Source organism: Accipiter gentilis, chromosome 23 (genome assembly GCF_929443795.1).
Source record: "Accipiter gentilis chromosome 23, bAccGen1.1, whole genome shotgun sequence".
NCBI classification, from domain to species: domain Eukaryota; kingdom Metazoa; phylum Chordata; class Aves; order Accipitriformes; family Accipitridae; genus Astur; species Astur gentilis.
Genome location: NC_064902.1, coordinates 18,365,333 through 18,390,261, shown reverse-complemented (window position 1 = coordinate 18,390,261; position 24,929 = coordinate 18,365,333). Strand labels below are relative to the sequence as shown.

General features: G+C 39.7%; 1 protein-coding gene across 1 annotated transcript in view; it reads left to right on the top strand.

The window, feature by feature from the left end:
• The first annotated feature begins 1,193 nt into the window (after window positions 1-1,193).
• The window catches only part of SUCLG2 (succinate-CoA ligase GDP-forming subunit beta), a 134,388-nt gene continuing 110,652 nt past the window's right edge, over window positions 1,194-24,929 (top strand). The window contains exon 1 of the mRNA XM_049826875.1: window positions 1,194-1,310. Coding sequence (XP_049682832.1) covers window positions 1,227-1,310 — 84 coding nt within the window. The 5' untranslated portion in view covers window positions 1,194-1,226. The remainder of the gene's footprint in view (window positions 1,311-24,929) is intronic.

The following is a 24,929-nucleotide window of genomic DNA, read 5'->3' as shown; positions in this document are numbered from 1 at the left end:
GTTTTGTTTATCCAACTATTTCATCATAAACCACTGAATAAATAATGTGCAGCATAACTAATGCCTGCATATGCTGCTAAAGTCTGCATGCTTCAGTATAGGTGAATTTAATATGAACTGTTGTAAAATTGCAAGGGTATCTCATCTGCTGCTCATTTTTTTTTTCAAACCATCATCATTAATTGGTAATTTGTGTGAACCATTTAAAGTCAACTCTCCATTACTCATAGGTGGATTATCCACAGTGTGCATTAATCAGAAACAGAACTGCTCAGTGGGCTCACATACAGACTGTATCTGCAAAGACCAGGCCATTTGACTTTTGAGCTTGCTTCAGACTGTAGACATACTACACCTGTGTCCACACCAGCCCCTAAGTCATTCCTGATGGATGGAGTGAGGTATTTTCACAAATCTGGCTTTTGGGACTCACAGCTCAGACTAGGACCTCATATGCTAGATTTTATACCCATGTGATAAGTCATGAGCTATCAGGGCTCTGGTTTTAAGCACTGTCCCCCAGCTGGGCCTGAATTCAGTGTCTCGGTTTGGGTGTTAACTAACAGGTTTTTACCTGTGGATGAAGAACGAACAGAGGCATTTTGTGGAGTTCAGGTTTAAAGTGCCTATGAGGAGTCAGCTGGATCCCAGCAGGCTTTATTAGGGCTTATTCGCTTAGATTAACTTAATATTTCCTATTAGGAAAACAAAAACCCAACAAACAAACACAAACCAACTGCTTTTAGTCATGGAAAAAAAAAAAAAAAAAAGGCGGCAAACCAGTCAGGGGAATACCTCTAGCAGGCAACGACCTGCAGTCCCTGGCTGTCACCTCACACTACCCAGCCCCTCCGCACACGGTTGCTCCCTCCGTTCCCAGCCCCCGCCTTCCCCACAAAGCCCCTCCTTGCTCTAATCACCCACACCGGCCCTCCCGGTCCCACACGCAGCCGCGCTCGGCGGGGGTTACCCCCTCACGCGCCTTTCCCCCACAGCCTGCCCCAAGATGTCCTCCCCGCGCCCCCACACGGCACCCCACCCCTGTCAGCCCCTCACGGCCTGCCCCGAGGCCGGCAGCCCCGCGGCGAGGGCCGCCCCGGCCGTTAAGGCCGTCCCCTCTCCTCCCCTCCGCAGGGGTGGGCGCCGCGGGACCGCGCCGAGCTTCCGCCCGGGGAGCGGGGCAGGGCGGAGACAGCGGCGCCGGGAGGGTACGCGGCGCGGCTAAGATGGCGGCTCCCCTGGCTGGGCAGGCGGGGGTTGTGCTGCGGGACCTGGCCCTGAGATCCGCCCGCCTACGGGGCAGCTTCCCGGTGAGTGAGCCCGGCCCCGGGCCGCCGCATCCCGCCGGCTCCGCTCGTCGGCCCAGGCGCCGAGGGATGGGCGGCGGGCCGCGCACCTGGCGCTCTGGGGAGCCTCTCCTCGGAAGCCGCCGTTGCTCCCCGTCCCCTCAACCGCCGCTTTGCAACCCCCTGAAGCCGCCTGTCACGCCGCGGCCGGCGGGGACCCCCTCCCCGCTCGCAGCCTCCCCCTGTACGCGCCGGTTGCTCGCAGCTGGAGGGAGATTTTTCGCTTTCTGCCTTGGCGGAGCTCGGGCTGCTGCTGCTCAGGTTTGGTCGCCTGAAGGATGCGTTAAGCCCGAAGCCCTGCTGTGGTTTTAGCGGTGGAGCTAAACGGAGCAAGCGGCCCTCGCTCCGTTGGGGTCGGGGCAAAGGTCTGGTAGCGGCGCTGCGGCCCCGGTCAGCCCCTTTGCCGGGTCAGGGCTGAACCGACGAAAGCGTGACCTGAAGCGCCAGCTCTGAAAGCCTCCCTGCCCCAAAAACTAAAAGTGATTTTCGTTATGTCAGCAGCAGAAGTAGGTGACGCTGCGCATGAAGTAACACCATTTATTTCTGGTGGGCTTTGGGTTTGCATTGGTGACTAAGGTTCGGCTGGAGTGAGGATGCCCAGTTGTGCTCACCTGGAAAGGCTGGTCATAGCTTTGACTTCCCAGTGGTCCTGAATCTCAGAACTGCGATGGGAAAGAGTAAAGGGGCCTCCTTGATGGGCTCACATTCAGGAGCTCTCTTCAGGTGTATCAGGAGTTCTTTATTCACCTTGACAGCAGACATGCTAAGGTAAAACAAGATACGCACATTTTAGACAGCTCTGGTGCCTTTGGCAACCAGTCTCTTTATTTTGTCATTTTATCAGTTCAGCAGCTGCATGGGAATCTACTTTGGTCCACACTTCTGAGCGTAAGCATTTTCTCAAAAGCAAAAGCCTCCAGGGCGAACAAAGCGTGTTTCTGCCCGGTTCTGCTCTGCAGGTGCTGCTGCTGGGGGTGCTCATGGCTGCCAGCGTGCGGCTGCATGGGATAGCTGTCGGATAAAGCATGGTGTTGGCACTGAGCGTAACTTGCATTGTACATCTTTCATGTAGTTTATTTTTTAACCTGGAGGAAGTTAGCTAGCTTGGTTTTAAATCTGAATCCTTTGTGCCCAACTTTCCTTTTTTAATGGTGGGTATGGTATTTGGCAATTCACTGCAACTGATGAATCAATTTAGTGTATGTCCATGTCATATATACATATATATATAAACAAAGACAGGGAGAGAGTGTCTATGTGTGTGTATATATACAGACACCTGAGTGTATATACCCATATAGTTGTCTGTATACATACATACTTAAATCTATTTGTGTTGATGAGCAATCCTGTCAGTCCCAACAGTGTTTGGTGTGTATTTGTTACATGGTTGAAGATGTGTTCCTGCCATCGTGACTTATGTGACTCTGAACCTACAACAAGGAACTCGGAGGTAACCTCCCCGGTTTTGTTTGCATCCCTAGTGTTGTAGGTCTCTGATACCGAGGACTTTTGTAGGGCTTGAGTATGGAGCACTGTCTGGACAGAGTCATCTCAGAGTGAAGTGTAGAAAGTGCTTTGGTTGAGTTCAGTTTCAAGCCCTGTGTTTATGTGGTGCTCCAGTGGGTATTTGAGATAGAGGTGGAAATTAGGAGTTCATTCTCTATTCTGCCATCTCTCAAAGCCTGAAGTGATCCTGTAAATTACCCCACTGAAATCACTGGATATCTTGGGATATTAAGGTGGCCAACTTTTTAAAAAAAAAATCTTTTTTTTTTTTTTTCTTTTGTTACTTATGGAGATATTGAACTTGTATTATAAATCACATTTTATTCTGTTTCTGAACTCTGACAGATATTGAGAGCATCTCACAAGATCTGTGCTTTCTAAGTAGACTATTTTCAAGAACCATATCAATACTGTATAACAACAAATCAGGTTCTTAATTTCAAAGTAAAATACTTTCCTGTAAAAAGGTCTTAATTTTTGCAATGTTACATTATATAATTCCCATCTAAGTAATCTCCTAATCTTTCACTGTTTCAGACTTTAAACTACAAATAAGTTCATCAACCAGAGTCTGCATTTCTGTACTGCAAAGTAGGATAAAGCATCTGAGAGTGAGAAAGTCCCTCTCTTGATCAAGTTTTTCTTATTTGTATCATTCACTACTTAGCTCAGAGCAGAAGTTACACTGTTGCATTTATTTATATATTTACCATAAACCAGGAAAACCTGTCCTCTTCTCAAAGCCTATCACATTGTTCTTTTCACAGATAAAGGTCTTCCATATGGTAAGGATATAATCAAGAAATATCAATCTTAAAACTTTGTTGTTTTGGTAACCCTATGTGAACAGATACTTGGTGAGTCTTTCCTCATAACTTTCAAGACTTACTAGTGGAGTGGTGTTTGTATGCTTTGTATCTGTTGCTAAATTTCTTACTATTTAAAAACTGTTGATGTTCATGGCTGTGTTGAAACAAGCTTTTTGAGAAGTTTGGTTGTATACTGTCATTATAATCTACACACAAACATTTTTCTGTGTTACTTCATTTTAGAGGTAGAATAAATGGTACTTGATCCTATCACATGAAATATTTTAATCATCTTTCTGCTTTCCCTTTAGCTCTTTATTGTTTATAACTGTTAAACATTTTTTACTTTTTTTACTTTTTATATTCTTGATATATTCAGTACTTTGTGCTTTTGGAGTTTAAATCTGACCAAGTGTTTCAAGAAGATAAAAGATAGATTTCAGTTGTCTGCGGTGCATGTGGACAAGCGTTTTAGACCTGCTCTTACTGGAGCAATATTTGTAAAGAGCTGTGACAAACGCTCCAGGGACCACTCTGTAGCAGAATTCAATCTTGTTGGCTAGCAACAAATAGGCTCCATTGAAGGCTGTTTATTTGAATGGGAGTTGGATTGGGCCCTTTGGGAGAATGCTGTGTTTTCAAAATAGCTTCAGATGCAGTGGATTTCAGCGATGAATATAAATGAGGAACAATTAAATCAGAATCATAAAAAAAATGCTTAAGGTAACTCTCCAGTTTTCTAATACAGTGAGCAGATTGGCTGGTGCATTATGCAACCCTATCCTAGCCTTCAAAACGGTCCTCAGTCCTGCCGTAACGTTTCCAAATTTCATGCATGTTAAGAAAATAAAAAAAAAAGGGGGGGGGGGGGGAGATGGAATTAATCATTATTCCTGTTATAATATACTGAATGCTATGTATATTAAAAATAGGGAACTGTAAAAGGTTGCTCACTGCAGATGCCCTCAATTCATAGACTTGAATACCTATAAAACCTCATTAATGCTGAACAGAGAAAGTTCTGTTTTTGTTAAGAAGCTATCATCTGTGAGTTTAATGATCTTCCATGCAATAGAACATTACTGAAAATAACTTTCAATTCATTACTTCTATGCCAAATTCTTACTTTTTTTCTTGGCTTTGTGTTAAGTTCCTGAAAGTTTCTTGAAGGTTTGGGTTGTTGCCCTGTTTGACTTTTCCTGGTTGACAGTTTTGCTATAGTTGTTAAGGTTTTACATTTAGAGGCAGGAAATACATGAGCCTACAGACTTTCATAAGCATTTTTTTTCTATAGGTACCTAAACCAAATGACTGGAAAGCCCTCTTCAAAGTCTACACAAAACTGAAATGCCAAAGTGGAGCAGATGTTTGTCCCACTCTTCCCTGGCAGTTCCATTAAACGCATGGTTATTGAATCCTTTTTCGAGATGAAAGAAGGAAATTAAAACATTAATATAAACTTAGACTGTGATTTTAATTTTTTTTTTTTTAATTATTTTTTAAGTTAGTTTTATATTGGTGGAACTTCTGCCTTGGGAGCAATCTGGCTCTGGCACAGATATTCACAGCTTTATCTTGAAGTAGAAAAGCTGCACTTTGCTGCATTTATTTACCTTTTTACCTCATGTAGGTATAATCAGGGGATAGGGCTGGTTAGATGAGACAGCCTTCATGAACATGCCATTAGGTTGAGAATTAGCTGGGACAAGTGCAGTCTTAAACCTGGCAGTGGAGAAGTAAACCCTTCTTCCTGACCCTCCATCTGAACTCCCAACCAGTTTACCCAAAGAAACTTCTTACCTTGCTTGGGTATATCTAGGATTCATGAAAGTTTTTGCTGTAAAATCAAGTGTTTTTTCATTGATCTGCCCCCTGAGGCAATAGCTAAAGTATCAATAGACAAACTCTGTGTTTTCTTTACAGGTGTCTGGGTGATTGTTTCCTCCCATTTTTCTCTGGAATATTGTCAGTGCATGCGGCAATCTTTAAAATTTATTTTTTTTTTTTAAACTTTCATTTAGTCTTTCTGGCTGATGACTGCCAACAAGGATGCTATGAAGAATGTGTGAAGATGTTGAGATTCTTTTGGGAATACAGAAAAGTGAGATGAGGGTTTAGAAACACTTAGGGTTTGATGTTTTCTTAGTAGATAATTTCTCCACTATATTTTTCCCTCTCTTGTTTGGAAGGTTCATTTTCAGCAAAAATTGGAAGTGTATTAATTTAGTGCTTAGAGATATGATTCTCCCCCTCCCTGCTTTGGAGACTCACTTACAGGTATAGTTCCAGGATGACTTAACCCCGACTGATATTTTTTTGTTGTTGCTGTTGACCACACCTGTAGTGAGTAGTTCAGCTCATTATTGCCTCAGCCAGTCCAATCTTCCCGTGTATGTTTGAGACTATAATCTGCAGCTTTGAGCATATACCCTGAGGATTTTCTCCAGAATATTTTCTTCTTTAATACTCTCTGCTGAGAAAGCCAATTTCTAGCCATCTGTGAATCAGTTAGCTGTATACTCATCTCTTCCCTGCTCCATAGCATTTTAATAAAACACAGGAGATAGAAATCGTGTTATCTGTGCAACTGATTATGACAGTAACTTTGGAACTAGTAATTAAACATTGATCCATAATTAATAGCTGGCTATTGATCTTATTTTAACTAGATAACACAGCAGGAGTAGGCATGAAACTTAAGAGAAGTTAAGATTGACTATTCTGAAAAATTCCTTAATAGTGGAAGTATGCTGTGCAGTTGAATAGATGCTGTGGAAGTCTTTGTAGCATGAATCATACTTAAAACAGATTCTGAAGTGAAGCTGAAGCCCTCTTTTAATATGGTAATGGAAATAAGAAAATAAGAACCCAAGATTGGTGGGGGTTTTTGCAGTGGTTTTTTTTTGTTGTTGTTTGTGACATTATGCTGATGGTGATGTTCTTGTATAATTAGTGACTAAATGTTGACTGTGAAGGAATTGAAAAATAGCAAGTATTTACACTTATTTGTTGGAACACTTTTTAAAATCTTCAGTTAAAATTTTATACTGATAGCACAAAATATATTCAGTAAATAAATGTTCTTGAGTTTCACTTTTTTGTTTCGTTTGTTTAAAAGGTGCTGGTTTGTTGTGCAGATTTACCCATGAGTTTTTTTCTTCCTGGTCTCTGTCTGGTGTCTTTCTGCTTACTTATAGGTTTCCTAAACTACAAGAGTGTGTGCCAAAATTGAATTACATTTTGTTTTATTTCTGTGATGATCTGATAGTGTATAAGCTTAGAATCCCAAATCATAAAGCTCTAGGCCCTATCCCCATTGGGCATGAAGGTGGATTGGGCTACTTCACTCAAAGACTGTTGTGAGTCATAGATTACTATTCATTTGTGTTTATTTACCTTGCACATTGGTAGTACTTGGTGACAGATCAATTTCAGTCCATCCTGTTTGTGCAGTACAGAGCCATAGAATGGTTTGGGTTGGAAGGCACCTTAAAGATCACCTAGTTCCAACCCCCCTGCCGTGGGCAGGGACACCTTCCACTAGACCAGGTTGCTCAAAGCCCCATCCAACCTGGCCTTCAACACTGCCAGGGATGGGGCAGCCACAACCTCTCTGGGAAACCTGTTCCAGTGCCTCGCCACCCTCACAGTGAAGAAATTCTTCCTTGTATCTACTCTAAATCTACTGTCTTTCAGCTTAAAGCCAAAACACCTTGTCCTATCACTACATGCCCTTGTAAAAAGTCCCTCACCAGCTTTCCTGTAGGCCCCCTTTAGGTACTAGAAGGCTGCTATAAGGTCTCCTGGGAGCCTTCTCTTCTCTAGGCTGAACAACCCCAACTCTCTCAGCCTGTCTTCACAGGAGAGGTACTCCAGCCCTCTGATCATCTTTGTGGCCCTCCCCTGGACTTGTTTCAACAGGTCCATGTCCTCCCTGTGTTGGGGACCCCAGAGCTGAACGCAGTACTCCAGGTGGGGTCTCACGAGAGTGGAGTAGAGGGGGAGACTCACCTTCCTCGACCTGCTGTCACACTTCTTTTGATGCAGCCCAGGATATTGTTGGCTTTCTGGGCTGCAAGTGCACATTGCTGGGTCATGTTGTGCTTCTTGTCAATCAACAACCAAGTCCTTCTCAGGGCTGCTCTCAATTCATTCTTTGCCCAGCCTGTATTTGTGCTTGGGATTGCCCTGACCCATGTGCAGGACCTTGCACTTGGCCTTGTTGAACTCCATGAGGTTTGCACAGGCCTACCTCTCCAGCCTGTCAAGGTCCCTCTGGATGGCATCCCTTCCCTCCAGCCTGTCGACCGCACCACACAGCTTGGTGTCATTGGCAAACTTGCTGAGGGTGCACTCAATCCTACTGTCCGTGTTGCTGACAAAGATGTTAAACAGCACCAGTCCCAGTACTGACCCTTGACGAATGCCACTGGTCACTGCTCTTCACTTGGACATCGAGCTGTTGACCACAACTCTTTAAGTGTGACCTTCCAGCCAATTCCTTATCCACTGAGTGGTCCATCCGCCAAACAGTGTCAGATGCTTTGCACAAGTCCAGGTAGATGGTGTCAGTTGCTCTTCCCTTATCCACCAATGCTGCTGTAACCCCATTGTAGAAGGCCACCAGGTTTATCAGGCATGATTTGCCCTTAGTGAAACCTTGTTGGCTGTCACCAATCATGTCCTTATTTTCCGTGTGTCCTAACATACTTTCCAGGAGGATCTGCTCCACGATCTTGCTGGGCATAGAGGTGAGACTGACCTGTAGTTCCGCATAGCACAAGATAATGGTACTCCTGTGTGCATGGACATACACCCATCTCTATGTGTTTTCCTTGTTCTTGTATTTTACCTTTTGCTAGTAACATTCAGAGAAGCTGTTGTATTGCTTGATTTCTGACTTCCATCTTTGAACTGAAATTGGAGCCATTAGCTGCCTGACAGCATTTACCATCATTTAGCAAAGAGCACGTTCTGGTGGCCCAGGGCCTTGTTACTGGCTGTATGTGCAGGGTGTGTGTCTAGGGACATGGTGTGTGGTCACTGGGTCAGATCCGTGCCTCTTTTTCTGGGTGATTTCTATGGCTTAGGCAATGGGAAGCATCTGGAAAGCTGGAGGCAGCTGGTGGGGGTGTCCTGTGGCTTGGCCAAGTGACCATCACTCTGGTCCCCATTGATACCAGGCATCCTTCCAGGGAAGGAAACAGCCTGAGATCTCTGCTTTCACTTAGTTCTAAACCTTTATTTTGAAGCCTCAAGAAAACATTACAGATTTTAAGGCATTGTAAACACTTGATGACTTAGCATCCCTCTTTTTTCTCATAATCTTTCTGCATGATGTGTTGGTTTTCATTATTATTTTACCACAAGATTAAATTTATGAAAAAAAAATATCAGCCTGCATCAGACATATTAAAAGAACAGCACAAAGGTTGCATCTTCTGCTGGAGCTGAGACACACTCAGAGCAACAAGGCTTTGAGGGAAAGGTTCCTTTCCTCAGAGTATGCTGCCTGCAGCCAGTTAGAGAGATGGAAGGCAGCTCCTCGGTGCATATGCTCCAGCCCTAAGGGGTGTTTTGAACAGCATTTTCGTTTGCTGCATAGTGCTTTATTGATTGGCCCTAGGGAGCAAAGTAGTTTAAATTTGCCTCTATCATTTGTATCTTTGTATAATTAATGATTTGGATTTTAGTTTTCTGCTTTTCATAATAAAAAGGTATAGATTTGTGTTGTTTACAGGTGAAGGACCAAAGGTTATGTGAATGTTCTTAGCAGCTAAATTAGTTTGTGCAAAAGCATTATAAATGTTGCAAATTTGCAGTGTGTAAAGTGTAGAGTGAAGATGTGACTCGTTATATAAAGTGCCTAGGTATTTTACGTTAATAAGTTTGGCAATTTGCCTTAAGGAAGGTGGAACAGGTAAAATACTGACTTTGAGGATTCAGTGGGCAGTAATTCAGTTTGGAACAAAAGGGATATTTAATTTTTTTTTCTAACAAACTGTAAATGGCAGAGTTCTATTTGTCTGAAAATGGGTAGATATTTTGAGAGCATCAGTAGCAGCAACTTTAAACACCCATTCGTACAGTGTGTGTTTAGAATACTTCTGGAGCAATAAGAAAGCTCACGGGAACAATAACTGGGAAAGATGAAAATCAGCAAGGTATTACAGGACTAGACAGACTCTGAGGAATATAAGCAATGAGCAACAGCCTCAATTTGCATCAGGAGGAGAATCACTCTTACCGTAGTTACTTTACCTGTGCAGTCTAACTCTTGTCCACTTAAATTCTTTGTGAGATGCAAAAGTTTTGTAGGAATTGCAAGGAATGAAGAATTAAGGGAGATTTTTGATCATGTTTGGTATTTTTGTCTGCTTGTCCAGGACTTTTGACTAAAAAATACGAAGCTGCAAATTAAAAACCAGATACAGATTACTGGTGGAACACTTCATCATTCTTTTGAGATCTTCCTCTGAGGGATCTCTGGACAAAAGAACAGTTTAATTTGACATCTGTTAATTTAGTGACAGTGAGGAAGGCAGTTACTACCTTGGGGGGGGGGGGGGGGGGGAAGTTGCTCATACATAATATTGATATGAAAATGTCTGGGAAATTCCAGTTATGGGAAAGTTATATGTGCAAATTATAGATAACAATGATAAGTATAGGTAAAAGATATAGGTACTTATGATAATTATAGATTAAAGGGCTGTTAAAAGCAACCAAATACTTTTTATTGTCAACATATTACTTGCTTGAGGTCTGAAGATGGCATGGGAAATTTATTTTCTCTTAAATTTTCTAGCTCCTTCAACTCTGCCACTCCAAACACATTGGAAACAGTGAATCTATTTAATTGAATTCTTTCATGCAGAGTTTCAGTCTGGATTTGTTTTTCAGTTAAATAGTTCAGATTAAAATAGTCTAAAGTAATGCCATAAATTTCAGGAATAGAGGAATGGATATTTAGAGCTTGCTTTAAGCATGATGTGAAATGTTATGTGAGAGAGCAGCTGGAATGTATGGAGCTCCATCTAGGGAGGGTTGATGACCTGGCTGGTCAGGATTAGCCGGCAGACCAACATTATTGACGATGTTATTGTACATATCTGCTACAGACGGCTTGATCAGCAAGAATCATAAGAAGCTTCAGACAACTGGAGGAAGCCTCGTGTTAGCAGGCCCTGGTCCTCATGGGTGACTTCATTCACTCCAGTATCTGCTGGAATGACAGTGCAACAGAGCACAAGTCATCAAGTAATCCAGGAGGTTTCTGGAGAACATTGATAACAACTTCCTAATGCAGATGACTGAGAAGCCGACAATGGGAGACACTACTAGACCTCACGTGTACAAGCAAGGAAGAACTGCTTCGGGATGTGAAGACTGGAGCAGCCTGGATTTATGAAGGGGAAATACTTGCCCAACCTGATAGCCTCTTCTGGTGAGAGGACTGCTTCGTAGTTGAGAAAAGAGCAGTGGATGTCATCTATTTTGATGGATACAGCATGGGCTGTAGTAAGGCACTAGGAACGAGGCTGGGAATATTCCCAATTTCCTTAATCAGTGAAGTAATGCCATCATCCTTTGGGCTTGGAAATCTGTTGCATTGGGTTAAACCTCTTTTCCTCTCTCTCCCTCCATATAGTCAGGCCGTATATTTTAATAAGTTTATCAGTGTCATTCAGAACTATGCATACTCCTACTGGTTTTTTTTGGTTTTTTTTAAGCTACATTTAGTTTACTTGTGATTTATGTTATGACTATTATACGTTTGGATTCTGGAGCTGCATAGATCTTTTTATGTCAGGCACCAACCAAGTGTAGAAAAACCCTAGTGTATAACCTGCCTGTTTGGGATTTTTTCCATGTCTGCTCAGTTAGTACTTGTCTATGTAGTGCTAATGGAAGGGTTATTTTGGTCAGTCCATTTTCAAAATCTTCTAGCTGCCTGATAGTCTATCCAAGGTGACAAAAACATGGCAGAGGTGTCAGTCTGTCCGATGGGGAAGTGAGGAGTTTCATGTTCTCCGCACTCTTGCAGCATGGTACAGATTATAGATTGTAATGTCTGGTCAGTTTTCAATATTTTCTTCCACTGGTGCGGTGATGTCTCATCCCACACCACACTGGTAGCATCTGTTAAGAGTGAAATAAAATTAGATTTTATGATTAAAAAGCAAGATACATGTTTTTAAGTCCCTGACTTCAGTAATAGGTGTTATTCCTTTGAAGGTCTAAGTAACAGATATTCTGAAAAGCCATCCCTCATAGACAGTTGTCTAGGGTACTTTTTTAGACCATTCCTATAGCAGTGGGAGATTTGAGGTGGAGATTGGATGTCTTGCTTGGTGTTTGTCACAGAGGAGCCCAGGGCCACGAGGAGCACTTGGGCTGGCACTTCCCACCTCATGCAGGAGGTTGGCTGGGGGTGTCTGGCTGGTTACAGATTGCATTTCTGCCAGCAGCTGAACACTTTGTTCATTACTTTGCTGTCTCTTATGAGTAGCCATTTTGGGTTGGCATTGGCTTTGCTAGTGACCTCTGTCACTGCCTGATTAACGTTATCAACTGGCAGGTAGGCAGTGTTTTTAAAGAGCTACTCAACGAACATGCTTCTGATGAAGGATTGCTCTCCCCTACTCCCTTTGCTCGCTGATTAGCTTTTACTGTACACCCAGCTTCCACGTGTCTGCAAGTCTTAGTCATTCCAAATGGCCGAGCACAGGCAGTGAACATGCCTGTGTTTTTAGGAAGCAAGAAATCAGAGATTGCTTTGTTTTAAGGATGACTTGAAATAGACTTTTATTTGACTGGAATGTTTGATCAGTGGTATTAGAAATGTAGAAATCCACTTTAAGGTCAGAGTCTGTGATGATGAAGAGATGCTGCTGCTTGTAGTGTCCTAGGCTTGCTTTGAGATTTGAGAATGGCAGCAGGGTGAATTTCCAGTGTGATAATGGAGAAATATTAATAAAGATATGACCTGCAAAGGAAGGAAAAATGTTCATAACTTTTGGCTTCCTATTAAAGGCATACGTTAATTATTCTGTGGCAGTTTCTGGTTTCTCCCCAACTCTGAGCAAGCAGCCAGAAGGTTCTCTTCCTCTTATATGTTTGTTCATTTGAGTTTGCTTCATGTCATTCTAAGTCAAACGGTCTAATTAAAAACAAGATTTATTAACAATAAAAAGTGTGAAGCATTCAGACTTAAACAAAAACTGTGTACCAGTAAATTTTTTGGTGCTTCCAGGATAGAAACTGTAACAGTCCATTCTGCACTAGTTTGCTAAACCAGCTATGACTTAGGCATGCAGTAGAACTGTTTCTGTAGATACTTTTCTATATTTCTTTATTCTACTGCTGTGGGCATTTGCATCTTTATTGCTTGGGAGTGCTATGCTGCTTAGTGCTCAAAGTCATAATCTTCTGTGATGACATAATTAGGTAGCAGGGAAATTATCATGATTTGACTTCAAGTATTAAAGAGCTGGAACAAAAAACTGTGATTATGCTTCATATTTGCCTCTCTGTGATGAGAAATGGAGTTCAAACTGTCTAAATTGGCATTTTATTGGTGTTTTTCTTAAAATATCAGCGACTCCTAACACTTAATTAGGATGAAGTGTACAAAGAATTGATAGTGAGGATACTCTGAAAAGCATACTCTTTGTATTTCGTGGTTGGTGGTAAAATAGTTTTAGAATTAATTTTTCCTGGTTATATTTAATATTTAAAGCATTTCTTCATAGTTGCATAAAAGTATAATTTTAATCTTGTAAAAAATTAGGAAGTTAAACACTTTGTAAGATGAGAACAAAAATATTAAATTTCCCCTCAAGATATTTAAAATAAAAGAATATTTCTGATTTATGTGGAGAAGAGCTCATTTCACTTTTTGAATATGTGGTGCATATCACCAATAATCTTCTTTCATTTGCAAAGGCAGGGAATGTATTACGGTATTTTCTGCAACTCATTATGCAGTTGTGTATGGTAGTGAGTTTATTTTCATCAGATACTTCAAAGCCCTTACTTTTTAGGTCAGGAAAGTATGCTTTTCCTAAAGCTTTGAAGTTTTAAATAAGCAAAATGAACATAATTTGACTAAAATTAATTACTAATGCAAAGCAGAACTACTGATGGCTAGCAACATTGACAAAAGCAGAAATTGAATCTGTGAATTCATATTCTTGTTTCCTTTACCCAAGCAAAGGCTCTGAAAATTGATTCCAGAATTATAAAGCTTCTGTAGGCACGCTTGCTTCTTGGTCACATGTGGCTGTACAATAAGTATTTTTAATACTGTTTTATTCTGCTGAAGTGTGTTTAAAGAATGCAAGAAAAAAATGTTTTGCAAATTTTTCTGAAGTGGGGAAGGCATTGTTTGCCCCTTTGAGTGGACTAGCAGCTTTGTGTTTGGGCCGGCTGCTTTGTTTTCTTGACATTGTGTTTGTTATGTGACCTTCGGCTTGTTGTTCAACCCAGAAAGTTTTCACATAGTCTCGTAGAATAAGGAGCCTGCCATGTTTCAGCTGGGTTTTTCGAAGTTGCTGATTCAATGCTCAGGTGAACATTAGTGGTATTGGAGTATACTCGGCTCTGCTCAGTCAGCCTGTCAATGCTAAGCAGAATGCATCAGAGAACTTATCAGCACCAAAAGTGTACTGTCACTTCATTTCGAGCAAGTTCTATTTTGGTGTTTGCATGTAAATAGAGGCCTCAGTACTCTGCTGGGTGGAGAGGCAGGTTGCAGGCTGTCAGGGATTTGGCTATGTCCTGCTTAATTTGGAGGTCAGTCTGTAGCTGCCTGACTGAAACGACTGCTGAACAATAGGCTACCAAGGTACGGGAAATAGAGTAGTGAGGTCAGGGTCTTACTGTTCAAGAGGACATTCTTTCCACGGTCTCCTCTTTTGAGGAGTACAGTCCTCACAAAACCATATCCACAGACATACAGAAAGATCATCCAGGTGGTAGCTGTGAGGATCTGCCTTGTAGTGCACAAGTATGTGGGCTCAGATTCTGGTTTTCTGAGATAAGGAGAATAAGGATGACAGAAGGAGCTCAAGTCTGACCCTGTGCATGTTCCTGGTAGTTTACAATGGAGCTTAGTGGGTAGGAGAGTGTATTTACAGAATAGCTGTCAAAATCCCTGTGTGTAAGCAAGCTGTAAATAAGTCTATAAAGTATAATCATTACTGGAGACTTTAAATCTGCAATGAGTGAAGGACTTGCTTCAAGTTCATTCTTGTCTGTGCTTCCTTGCATGAGAAGTAAACAGAAGGATAAATCAGAAAGCTGAGTTTATAAATGTGATTTAAAGGCACATTGGAACAGAATTGTGTAGTTTCTTTTTTTTTTCTCTTGAGCTAATGACCCAAATGAGTTCTGCAGTGTAGGAACATCACACCATGCTGCATTATTTCCAGGGGAGTGCAGAGGTTAAGCTTGGGATCAATCAGTTTGCAATCAGACTGACTATAAGAGGACAAGGAGGAATACAAGATAAAATCAAAGAACATAGCAGGACAAAAAGGTAGAGACACATTCGGGAACCCTTTAAGTAAAAGGGTTTCTTGCAGTAGACAGCTATCAGGAACATTCAGGAGAACTGTTAAGGGAGGCATTATGGTTTTGTTAAAATAGCAGTTCAGGATTTTCAGTTCCACTTCCACACTGAGTACATTTACTAAGAGACTGGCAAAGCTTAAATAATCCTTACCATTTTATCTGCAATACTGTGAAATATCCAAGACAACTGAGATGCTTCTAAAACTTTGTGTTTTTCATGTGCATCTTGCTATGGCTTAGGTAAAAGGGAAAGGTTCCTGAATAGATACTGTTCCATTTTTTTAATCCAATCTATATGGCTTTGTAAATCCAAGTTTCAGAATTGTGAATAATGTGTGAATGAGTTTGGTGCTGTCTTCTGGAGTCCTCTTCTGTTTCTGTGGCATTTGTTATAGTGCAGCAAAATTATACTGTTTCATGTTGGAGCCACTGTGGAAAGATTTAGGAGGTGGGTTTTAATGAAAGAGATATATAAAGCAAAGAAAGCCTTGACAGCATCCAGCCAGTTCAGAACTGATGGATGCACTCCTGATATTCCTCTTTCCCGGCCAAGGGATTCCACCATTGAGAGAGGAAAGAAAATACTGAATCAAAAATAAAGAGGGATGTTGAAGTATCTATCATTACATGTTTCCAAACAGAACATTGATTAATATATAATTACAGATAAATATATTTTTTAATGGCAGGGAGTGTTGGTTGGAAGAGGTAAATCCTCATGAGTATGTTACATATTTATTAATGAATTAATTTTGAGGTATTGGGTAGTGAATGAAATTTTTGATCCCCCCAGTCATGATAGCATTTGAGTTTTAATCTTAAAAAGCTCAAATAGAGCCACATATGTTTAGATTCAATTATCTTGCAAAGTTGACAGTTCAGCTAGTGAGCAAGTTTTGGGAATGTTCACCCACTTCAGTGAGGAAATCAGGGGAGAGTTAAGAAGTTTGATTCATAACTTTACTTTGGGGTCAAATCCAGTAGGCTTATTTCTTTGGTTAAATCATTTGCTCTCCCAGGTTAATTTTAACATTCAGGGTAGGCTGTTCAGGTTGAGGCTGAAACTGTTCTTTTTCTAGATGGTTTCTGCATGATCTTGCTACTTTGAACTGTCCTGTATTACTCATAAATGTCAGACCTTCTTACTCTGACAAAAAGTGCACCCTGCTGCAGTCTCTTGTGTCTGACTTTGTATTTTCTCCTTAAAAAGCAGAAGTGTGGCTTATATGGGCATAACACGTAGAGAGTATTTTATAGGTGTTTATTTGATATCACTTGCTGTTCATTTCTGTGATATTATTGAAATAAAACTCCTTTGGCAAGACCTGAAATTTGAGGGAGAAAGTAATATTGTTTCTCATTTAAATTGTGTATGAATAAATGATTACAAATTGACAGATATTGCTCATAGTGATTCCTTTCTTGAGTGAAAAAACAATTTCTATTTCCTTCTTAATTTAGGAACTTAAAATTCTTAAGAGATAAAAAGAGAAACTAGAGGCAGCCCCAACACAAGCAAAGAGAAATTATGAGTTGAAAGCTGCTTTTGTTTTCAGGGCCATGTTGCACTGCAGACGGACAATCTTTTGCGACACTATTCCTGTAGATAGGTTAGAATTTATTGGTAACACCACCAACAAAAAGGTACAATAGGTGGTTGTGTGGAAAATCCAATGTACTACATTCTTCCGTGTCCCTAATCTGAGTCCTTCAACCTCTGCCCTGGTGAGCTCAGTAGAACTGGTGTATCATCTCAGCCACAGTTTCTCAAACAGTCCCTACCTGTTAGAGCAAACGTGTTAACACATGCCCAATTCAGCATGTGCCTCTGCAGGGGTTTATAAAGCACTGACACTTGTATGCCAGATGGGCACTTTCTCTCACCTGTGTTCAGGAGGGTCAGAATCCCTGGGTGTAATTTCCCATGCACATAGATGTGGAGTTTTCTGCTGCAGCAAGTAGGTTTTTAAGTCTGTACAGTTTTGAAAACTTGTGCCTTTTCCAGAGAGCTCGTCCTGAGGATTCACTCACTTCTAGGCTTTTATTACTGCTTTAAATAGAGTACAATATGTTCTGGTTTAATTTGTTTTGAAACAATTCAGCCATACTTTATAATGCCTTATGGAACTCATCAATACTGTCTGTATATCTGTCTAATAAGAGTTCAGTAAATTAGCATAATCATTAAACAAACAAATTCTCATTCTGTTAGTTATTGGTGACTGCCTGTTTCTCAACAGACAAGTGATGTCAACTGACCTTTATTAGTTTTTAGTATGCTTTGTTATCTACAGGTAGGTAATCTGTAGTTTATATCCTTGCTTTATTAAGTTGCATTAGATTAATCACTGCTGCCTGGCGATGGAAGAAAAGTAGTTTCTTTTAGTTAAAAGGATGAGATGACTAAATATAACTGCTTTAGCTTTTCAGTTAAAATACCTTCCTTTTCTAAAATTGACATGTTACTAGTTCAAGAAAGCTCTTCCCTTTATTTCTTTGACGTTTGTCACCATCTTGATGTTTCCTGCTGTGATGCACTGTGATTCCTGACTTCCTATCTCTGTTTTGCAGTGGCTCCTTTTAAAAGAACCTTGCAACATGACAAGAGAAATTGGCTTTTCCTTGAACTATGTGAAAGTCTTCAGGGGAAGATTTAACTAAGCGCTTGTTTTGATTACATGAACTGGAATTAAAATGGTGACACAAACACCTAATATAGTAATAAAAAAAAAAAATCCTTTGATTGCTTTAAACCGTGGACTTCTGAACTATAGCTCTTCTGGAGTGTTACTGTTTTCTACAATGAATTGCAATGAATTTGAGTAATTGCTTCAGAAGGAAATGTGCAGTTGAGTTATCAGCGTGTAGTTTCACATTGTCTTCCCCAGGCTTGGTTTGCAACAGGCAGTGCAGTCTCTCGTGTGTCCGCTACCCGTGGGTAAGGGCAGGCTGTTCTCAGAAGGGGTGCCCCTGCCCTCACCGCTGCATTGCTGGTGTGTCTCTTGCACTGGCTCTTCTCTTCACCTGGTCCTCTGGTGGGCTGGGTCATGGAGTTAAGGGGCAGCAAAAGAAGCTTTCTGCAGGGTTAGCTCCACTTCAGGCTCAGGGGACGCGAGGGAGGGCGTTGGAGTGAGCGGCTGGGGAGCTGTGGTTGCAGCTTGTCTCCGGGTCATCTGAGCAGAGATGGGAAACCGCAGCCCTGTAGTAATGACTTCTTCCAGTACCTTGGCTTCTCGGTTTCAAGTCACACAGAGCAGTTGGCTATTAGAGGGGCTATATGGCTCTGTGAGGTATGTCAGCAATATATGGGAGAGTGGTGGTGAACTCTAAACTGGTGTCAGCTTTGTCTGGGAGACTGCATAGGGCAGATGGGGTAACACAGCACTAGTTTTCCTGGATTGCAGAAGCACATGGGAAGCAATTGGTTGATTAGTGGAGAGTGCTGCTATTTAAGTGTCACCAAACTGCCTATGGATTGAGTTGATACACTTCTTCAGTTTAAACATGACTTAAGGGTGGATTAGTGTTTTCAGAGGCTACAGAATCTCTGTTTTGAATAAGCTCATTTGGGTAATTGAAAAGCAATATTAAGGCAATGCGGGGAAAAGATTTTCCAAATTAGGATTTAACTTTGGGTTTTGCTATCAAGATTTGCTCACTCAACATAATGGCTAGATTTTCAGTAATGTGGACTTCTGAGCAGAAACAGTTGCCTGTTTCACTCTTCTGAAGTTTTTAAAGTTTGTATACTTAAACAAAACTTATGCTTTCCAAGCTCTTGGCCATCCTCTCAACTGTTTGTCTGAGTCTAATTTTTGTAAACAATTTAACAGTAGAAATCCGAATCATAATATTAACTGTGTGCTCCTTTTATAAGCAAGCCCCTAATTTTTCTGGTATTTTTTTGCACATAGGCAGGAATCATTTATTTATTTAACATAGACATCTTGTTTCAAAGAGTCATATAGCTGTTAGGAATAGTAATAATTATCCACCAGAACAGGCTGTCTACCTTTAGTAAACAACAATGTAGTGGCATATTTCATGTGGGTTTTTTTAAAATTTTATTTGAAGATGAGTTACATAAACCTTAACAATTGCAGCGACAGATCTCACTCATTCTGAACTACAGTTTAGTAGTATAAAACAGTAAATTGCCCCTACAGATTACTGATCAAAATGTCATAGCCTTTAAAGAACTGGGAAGTGTGGTATTTTTTTTTTCTCTGAGACATACTGCATTTTACTGCTCAAGATATTTCGTGTGGTGTATTTTAAGTAATAAATTTGAAACTAAAAGGCCTATAACTGTTAACTAGAGTTCACGTGTTGCCTTTGTGTTAATTCAGCTAAAATAAATTCCCATTTGTAGAAATAAATAATGGAACTTAACTCTTAAAAGGTCTCCAGCTGCACCTGTGGAAGATTTTAAAATCAAATGCTGATGTTTAAGGTCAAGATTGGTTACAGAGTTTTGATACAAACAATAAGAAATAAGCAATTCCTAACTGCTGTGGACAAAGGTATGGAAACTCTGTTTTTGTCAGGAAAATATTCAAGACTTCTTAAACTAGCTCACAGGATCAGTTTTATCCTTTATAAATATATCACAGAAGTCTAGATTGAGACTTTGATCAAAATGCTCAGTGTTAGATGAAGCTGATGGTCTCTGCTGATACCAAAGGGACTTCGGTATTGTATCCAAAGTGAGCCATTTAGGATGTTGATGGAACATGGTTTCCTCTGCGGCTTTTAAATAGGATGGTCTGGATGCTAACTCCTGCTTTGGAAGATTAAAATTACTGCTTTGTGGTAGCCAACAGGACATTACTTGGAAAGGACATTTGCTGTCCTGTTTTTCATAATATACCCATAGGTATGTGGCCCTAATCATCTTTGGAGAGAAGGGGATGTGTGGTTTGACTTAACATGGCAGACCTTATAACTGATCAGTCTTATCATGAGTCTTTCCATTTTCTTTTGTGCTTGAAATACTTGCTTTCATACAGAGCAAAGTGTAGTAATCTCTCTATGTTTGCTTTTTATGCCTTACTTTTGTGATAAACTTTTTCTGTTTAGAGTAGTGCCTTTTTTCTAAATTTTTGTTTCTTGTCAGACTAACTCTACGGATACTTATTCTTTATGTCAGCACTGCCAGCAAACTCAAATAAGTGTTTTAGTTTGTTTTCAGTGGCTTATGTGGTATATTTCAAGTATATGATCTAATAAAATGTACCTGTACCGTGGTGGTTTATATGAAGGTATGCCATTTAGTTGTATTTCTGATGGCTCCTTTTTGATAGGAACCTCTCCTACAACTTTGTCAATTACAGTAGCTGTATGTCAATAAATATAATAAAGGTTTATTTCTTATATTGATGAATGGTATGCTGTTTCATTACTGTCATCTTTGTGTATCTGGTTTTTTTCATATGTGCTTGGAATTGTATTACAGGTCAGAGTGCACAAACTGAATAAACTGGAATGGTGTAGAATGTGTTGGGTAAGCAAATAGTTGTGTTTTTTTTTTTTTCATTAGATGCTTTTATTTTAGATAAGATATGCTAAACACACTTCCATTTTATTTTGGATACAGAATCCATCTAAAAGACCTCTGAATAAACACCACAGCTTTTCTCCCCAGATGACTTATTTCCAGTATAACCATTACAATATAGTCCATATTTATAAAACTTGATACTATATACATTTGACACATAATTTGCATTCATGCAGAGATAATTTGCCTTGGTAGAGCTGTTTTATACTGGCACAGGATCTGTTAGCATAGTTACAGCGACATTACTTCAGTGGAGCAGCAGTGTTGGGGGGAAAGTAGTATGCATTTATTTGACCAGCTTTAGCGCCAGGTACTTTTAAGAGATCCATCTTTATTTCATTATGTTAATACTGGCTTCCATTCATACTGTGAATGAAAAGAGAATGTTGGATGTCACTAAAGTGTGTCTTCCTTTTAACAGTCATGCAATAAAATGCATTAAACTATGTTAATGTAAACAGTAGAGCTGCTCAAATTATATAGCTGTGTCAAGGGATGTTCAATTATCCCAGAAATTTGCTTAGTGGTAGTTTTGTTGTTGTTGGCCATTTTTCTTTCATAGTGCTGATTATCACTGGATTCTCTTCCCTTAGCTAGAATTATTTTGCATTTTCCAAAAGTACAGGTTTAACCTGAAGAGACTGGCTAAGAGAAAATAAGTATTTAAAGGTAGGGCTTTTTTTAGTGAAATTGTCTAAACGTGATCACTGAACTCAATATGGTGAAATATGTAGTTGTGGATGCGTAGCCAAGGTAGTTTCATGTAGAATTAGGCATGAAATGGCACAAAATTTTTTGAAATTAAATTTCTTAAGACCATAAAGTCTCGGTTGTAATAGAGATTATAATTTGAATCTTCAGTTGTTTGTCAGACTTGGCCTTTCAGTTCTTTTCAACAGTTTCTTCATACACTTGTTACAGAAGAGAGTTAAGCGATTCATTTATGTTTAAAAAATATATATGGTGCTTAACAGTTAGAATTGTACTGGTAGGTAGTGGTGTCTGCCTGAAAACACTGCTCTCCAGCCCTTGTTGCTATTTTCAAAAATGATTTCACTTTTATTTTGGTTTTTTTGAAGAGTGGTATCTTGTAGTAGTAACTTAATGAGTTGAAGGGTAAGTGCAAAGTTATAGTGATTGGTAATACTGCTGGCTAAAAATGTCATAAGCGTCAGTTGTTCTACTGACACAGCTACTTGTAAGGCCCTGCTATGAGCTGATTTGGCTTCAAAAAGCCACTGATTTTTTTTACGTGTGTTCATGTCGTCATGGTGTTTTCTGCTTTTTTGTTTATTAAAGCTTGTCTGCTTATCTTACCTGCTCCGGTGTGACACTATTTGGTACCTGCTGCATACATGCTATACAGCAGTATTTATGTGAAATCATCAGTCTTGGAGTCAACCTTAGAGGTTTTACCAGGGAGGCCACAGAGTGAAAAAACATTGTACTGAGATGATACTGAGCATATAGGTTCAGATAAGAAGTAATCAGTAGTCTAGTTTGACAAAGCTTGCATTTACCGATGCTGCTTTTCTTTTGTGGGTATATGGAACATATATTTCTGAGCACATTTTTGCCAAGGTAGTTAACATGCAATTTGCAAACTTCTCCGTGAATATGTTAAGAGAGTTGCTCCTGTTTTTATGTGTGTGTTTTCTTTTTTCAAAAGCGAGCACTCAAACGATACCTCCTGGGTCATCTGAAAGATGCTGCTTATATATAAAAGGACAAAGAAGTCTCTTTGCAGTGTTTTCTAAATCTTTTTTTATTGTATATTGAAGGTGATTTCTGCTATAAAATGTACTTGTAGTTTCACTCCTTTTAAACTATATTGTTATTTTTTTAGCCAATATTCATATAATGCAAATTATTTTTTGTTGCCATGGGACAGCTCAAAAATTGGCAAACTGAGCAGTGGAAGAATCTAATGCAGCTAGTCTCCAAATACATTATTCGTTCAGAGCCCTTAACATTTTATATATAAACAAATGAACAAAAAAGGGTGGGAAGTAAGAGATTAGGTAGATTCTGTGAATAATCAATTCTTTTTCTCTAGCAGTAGTCAATAAACCACAGATACAGTTATGCAACATCTGGCCTTGTTAAGATGGTCAGGAAGAGATGTTTGATTTCTTGATGTGTATGCCATTCATTTTAATGATACTATACACATGTAATTGGACCAAACATGGTATCTAGGTATATAAAGAAGTAACTTTGAACAGAAGGCTTGTTGAGAATAAAATACTCAATTACCAGTAACAGTACTTCTCTGAAATCCTTGCCTGTCTATAGAACTTTGGTCCATATTACTGTGATTCTGACTGGTAACAAAAATTTTGCGGGGTGGAGAAGGGAAGGAAGATGAGAGGTGAACCCCAACCATATGATATTTTTGCTTTTGGAAAATGCCAAATAATTCTAGCCAGCAGGAGAGGATCCAGTGTGAAACTTGTACTTGATTAGATAATTCTGCCTTCATCTCACTTCATGTTACTGTTCAGTTGAGGCCTTTCGTTCCACTTACTTGAGTTTCGGGATTTTTGATGCTGTTGTCAGGCTCTAAGGAAGTGTTATCAGTTGTAATAGAGTCCTATTTAAGTATATTAATCTCTTTGATAAGCACTTCCGTTAGAAATTTAATCTTAGGAAATATCTTATTAGGAAGAATTTAATTCCTTTTTAAAACTTTATTATTTTAAATAATAAATTATATACAAACATGGATATGTGCTACTAGTGGATGTTTTTCTTAGTTTTATGAACTGATTTATTCTTAAAGCTTATTTGTGATTTAAAATAAAGGAGAAAAAAACCCCTTTCAACTTACCTGGCATATCTGAATCTCAAATAAGAGCTACTCTTCATCTACAATGTGTATATCAATACACAACATACATAAGGAGCTCATATGAAAGCCTTTTTTTCTTGTAGTAATGTAAGGTCTGTTGGAAGTCTTTAGCAGAGCCATGAATTATACTTATTTTAGCCTTTTAATAAGAACTTGCTTTCAAAAGACTAAATCCTTTAGTTTGAGTTTTTCTTTATTCCATTCTGTGAAAACTTATTGTCTGGATTTTCATTTAGGCTCACTGGAGTGATTTTAAGTTTTTCTTTGTTATAGAAACTGTAGCTAACATGCTAAGAAGTAAAATGCCACTAAAAACAGGTTTAGAAAGATGCATTTAAACCTACAGCCCTTCTTTGGGCTGTTCAGAGCATGACAGAAGTTAATATTCAAGATTAATGTCTATTTACAGTAAGGAGAACGTGTAAGTTTAGTAAGATGTTTTAAAACTTTTTTTGTTGTTGTTAGAAAAAAATGTCTTAAGGACAACAGAAAAATGCCACCAATGGAAAATTTTCTAGTTCTTCTCTGTCATCTTATCAAGATGAAACATGAGATGTCACATAGAGGGTCAGGTTTTACTGAAGTCCATGTACTATTTCCAGTCTCTTCTTCACAGACTGGTGTGACAGAATGTACTCCTTGTACTCCAGTGCAACCTTGCAATAAAGAAACAGGTGAAACACAGATATATCTTAAACTGTTGGAACTGTTGTCTATGGTGTTTCAACCATAGACAAAGCTGCATGGAAAGATCCGAGAGAGGTATGGTGTTTTCCAATATGGTTCTCTGACTAGTATGTGGGGAGAGGAGATAAAAGTATTCAAGCGGGGAATAAGCTTGGGGATAGAAGGTGGCGAGAATCAATAAAGAACAGAAATTCTTAAAGCGTAGCCTCTGCTTTCCTGTGCTTTAGTTTCCCTTTCACTTGCTTCTCCACCACCCCCTTTCAGATTGAAATTATTTTTCTGATGGTAATTTACAACCTAATTCCTCAGTCTGTCTTTCATAGGAGACAGGACTGCTGCACTGGTGAATCTAGCTAGCAGTGCTGTTTAATGCTGCTGGGAGCAATTAAATTGTTGAAAAAAGAGTAGAACTGTAGAATGGGAAAATAAATAATACAAAGATGCATGACACTGGAGTTGTATTCTGTGCCACGTTAAAGTGTCCTCTTAATAAGTTTCAGGGGGAAGGGATGGATTATGGCTGCCTATAGAAGTCTAGGTATGGGTAATAGTTGTCTTTCAAAACTTTGTAGACTCTTGTCTAAGCTGTT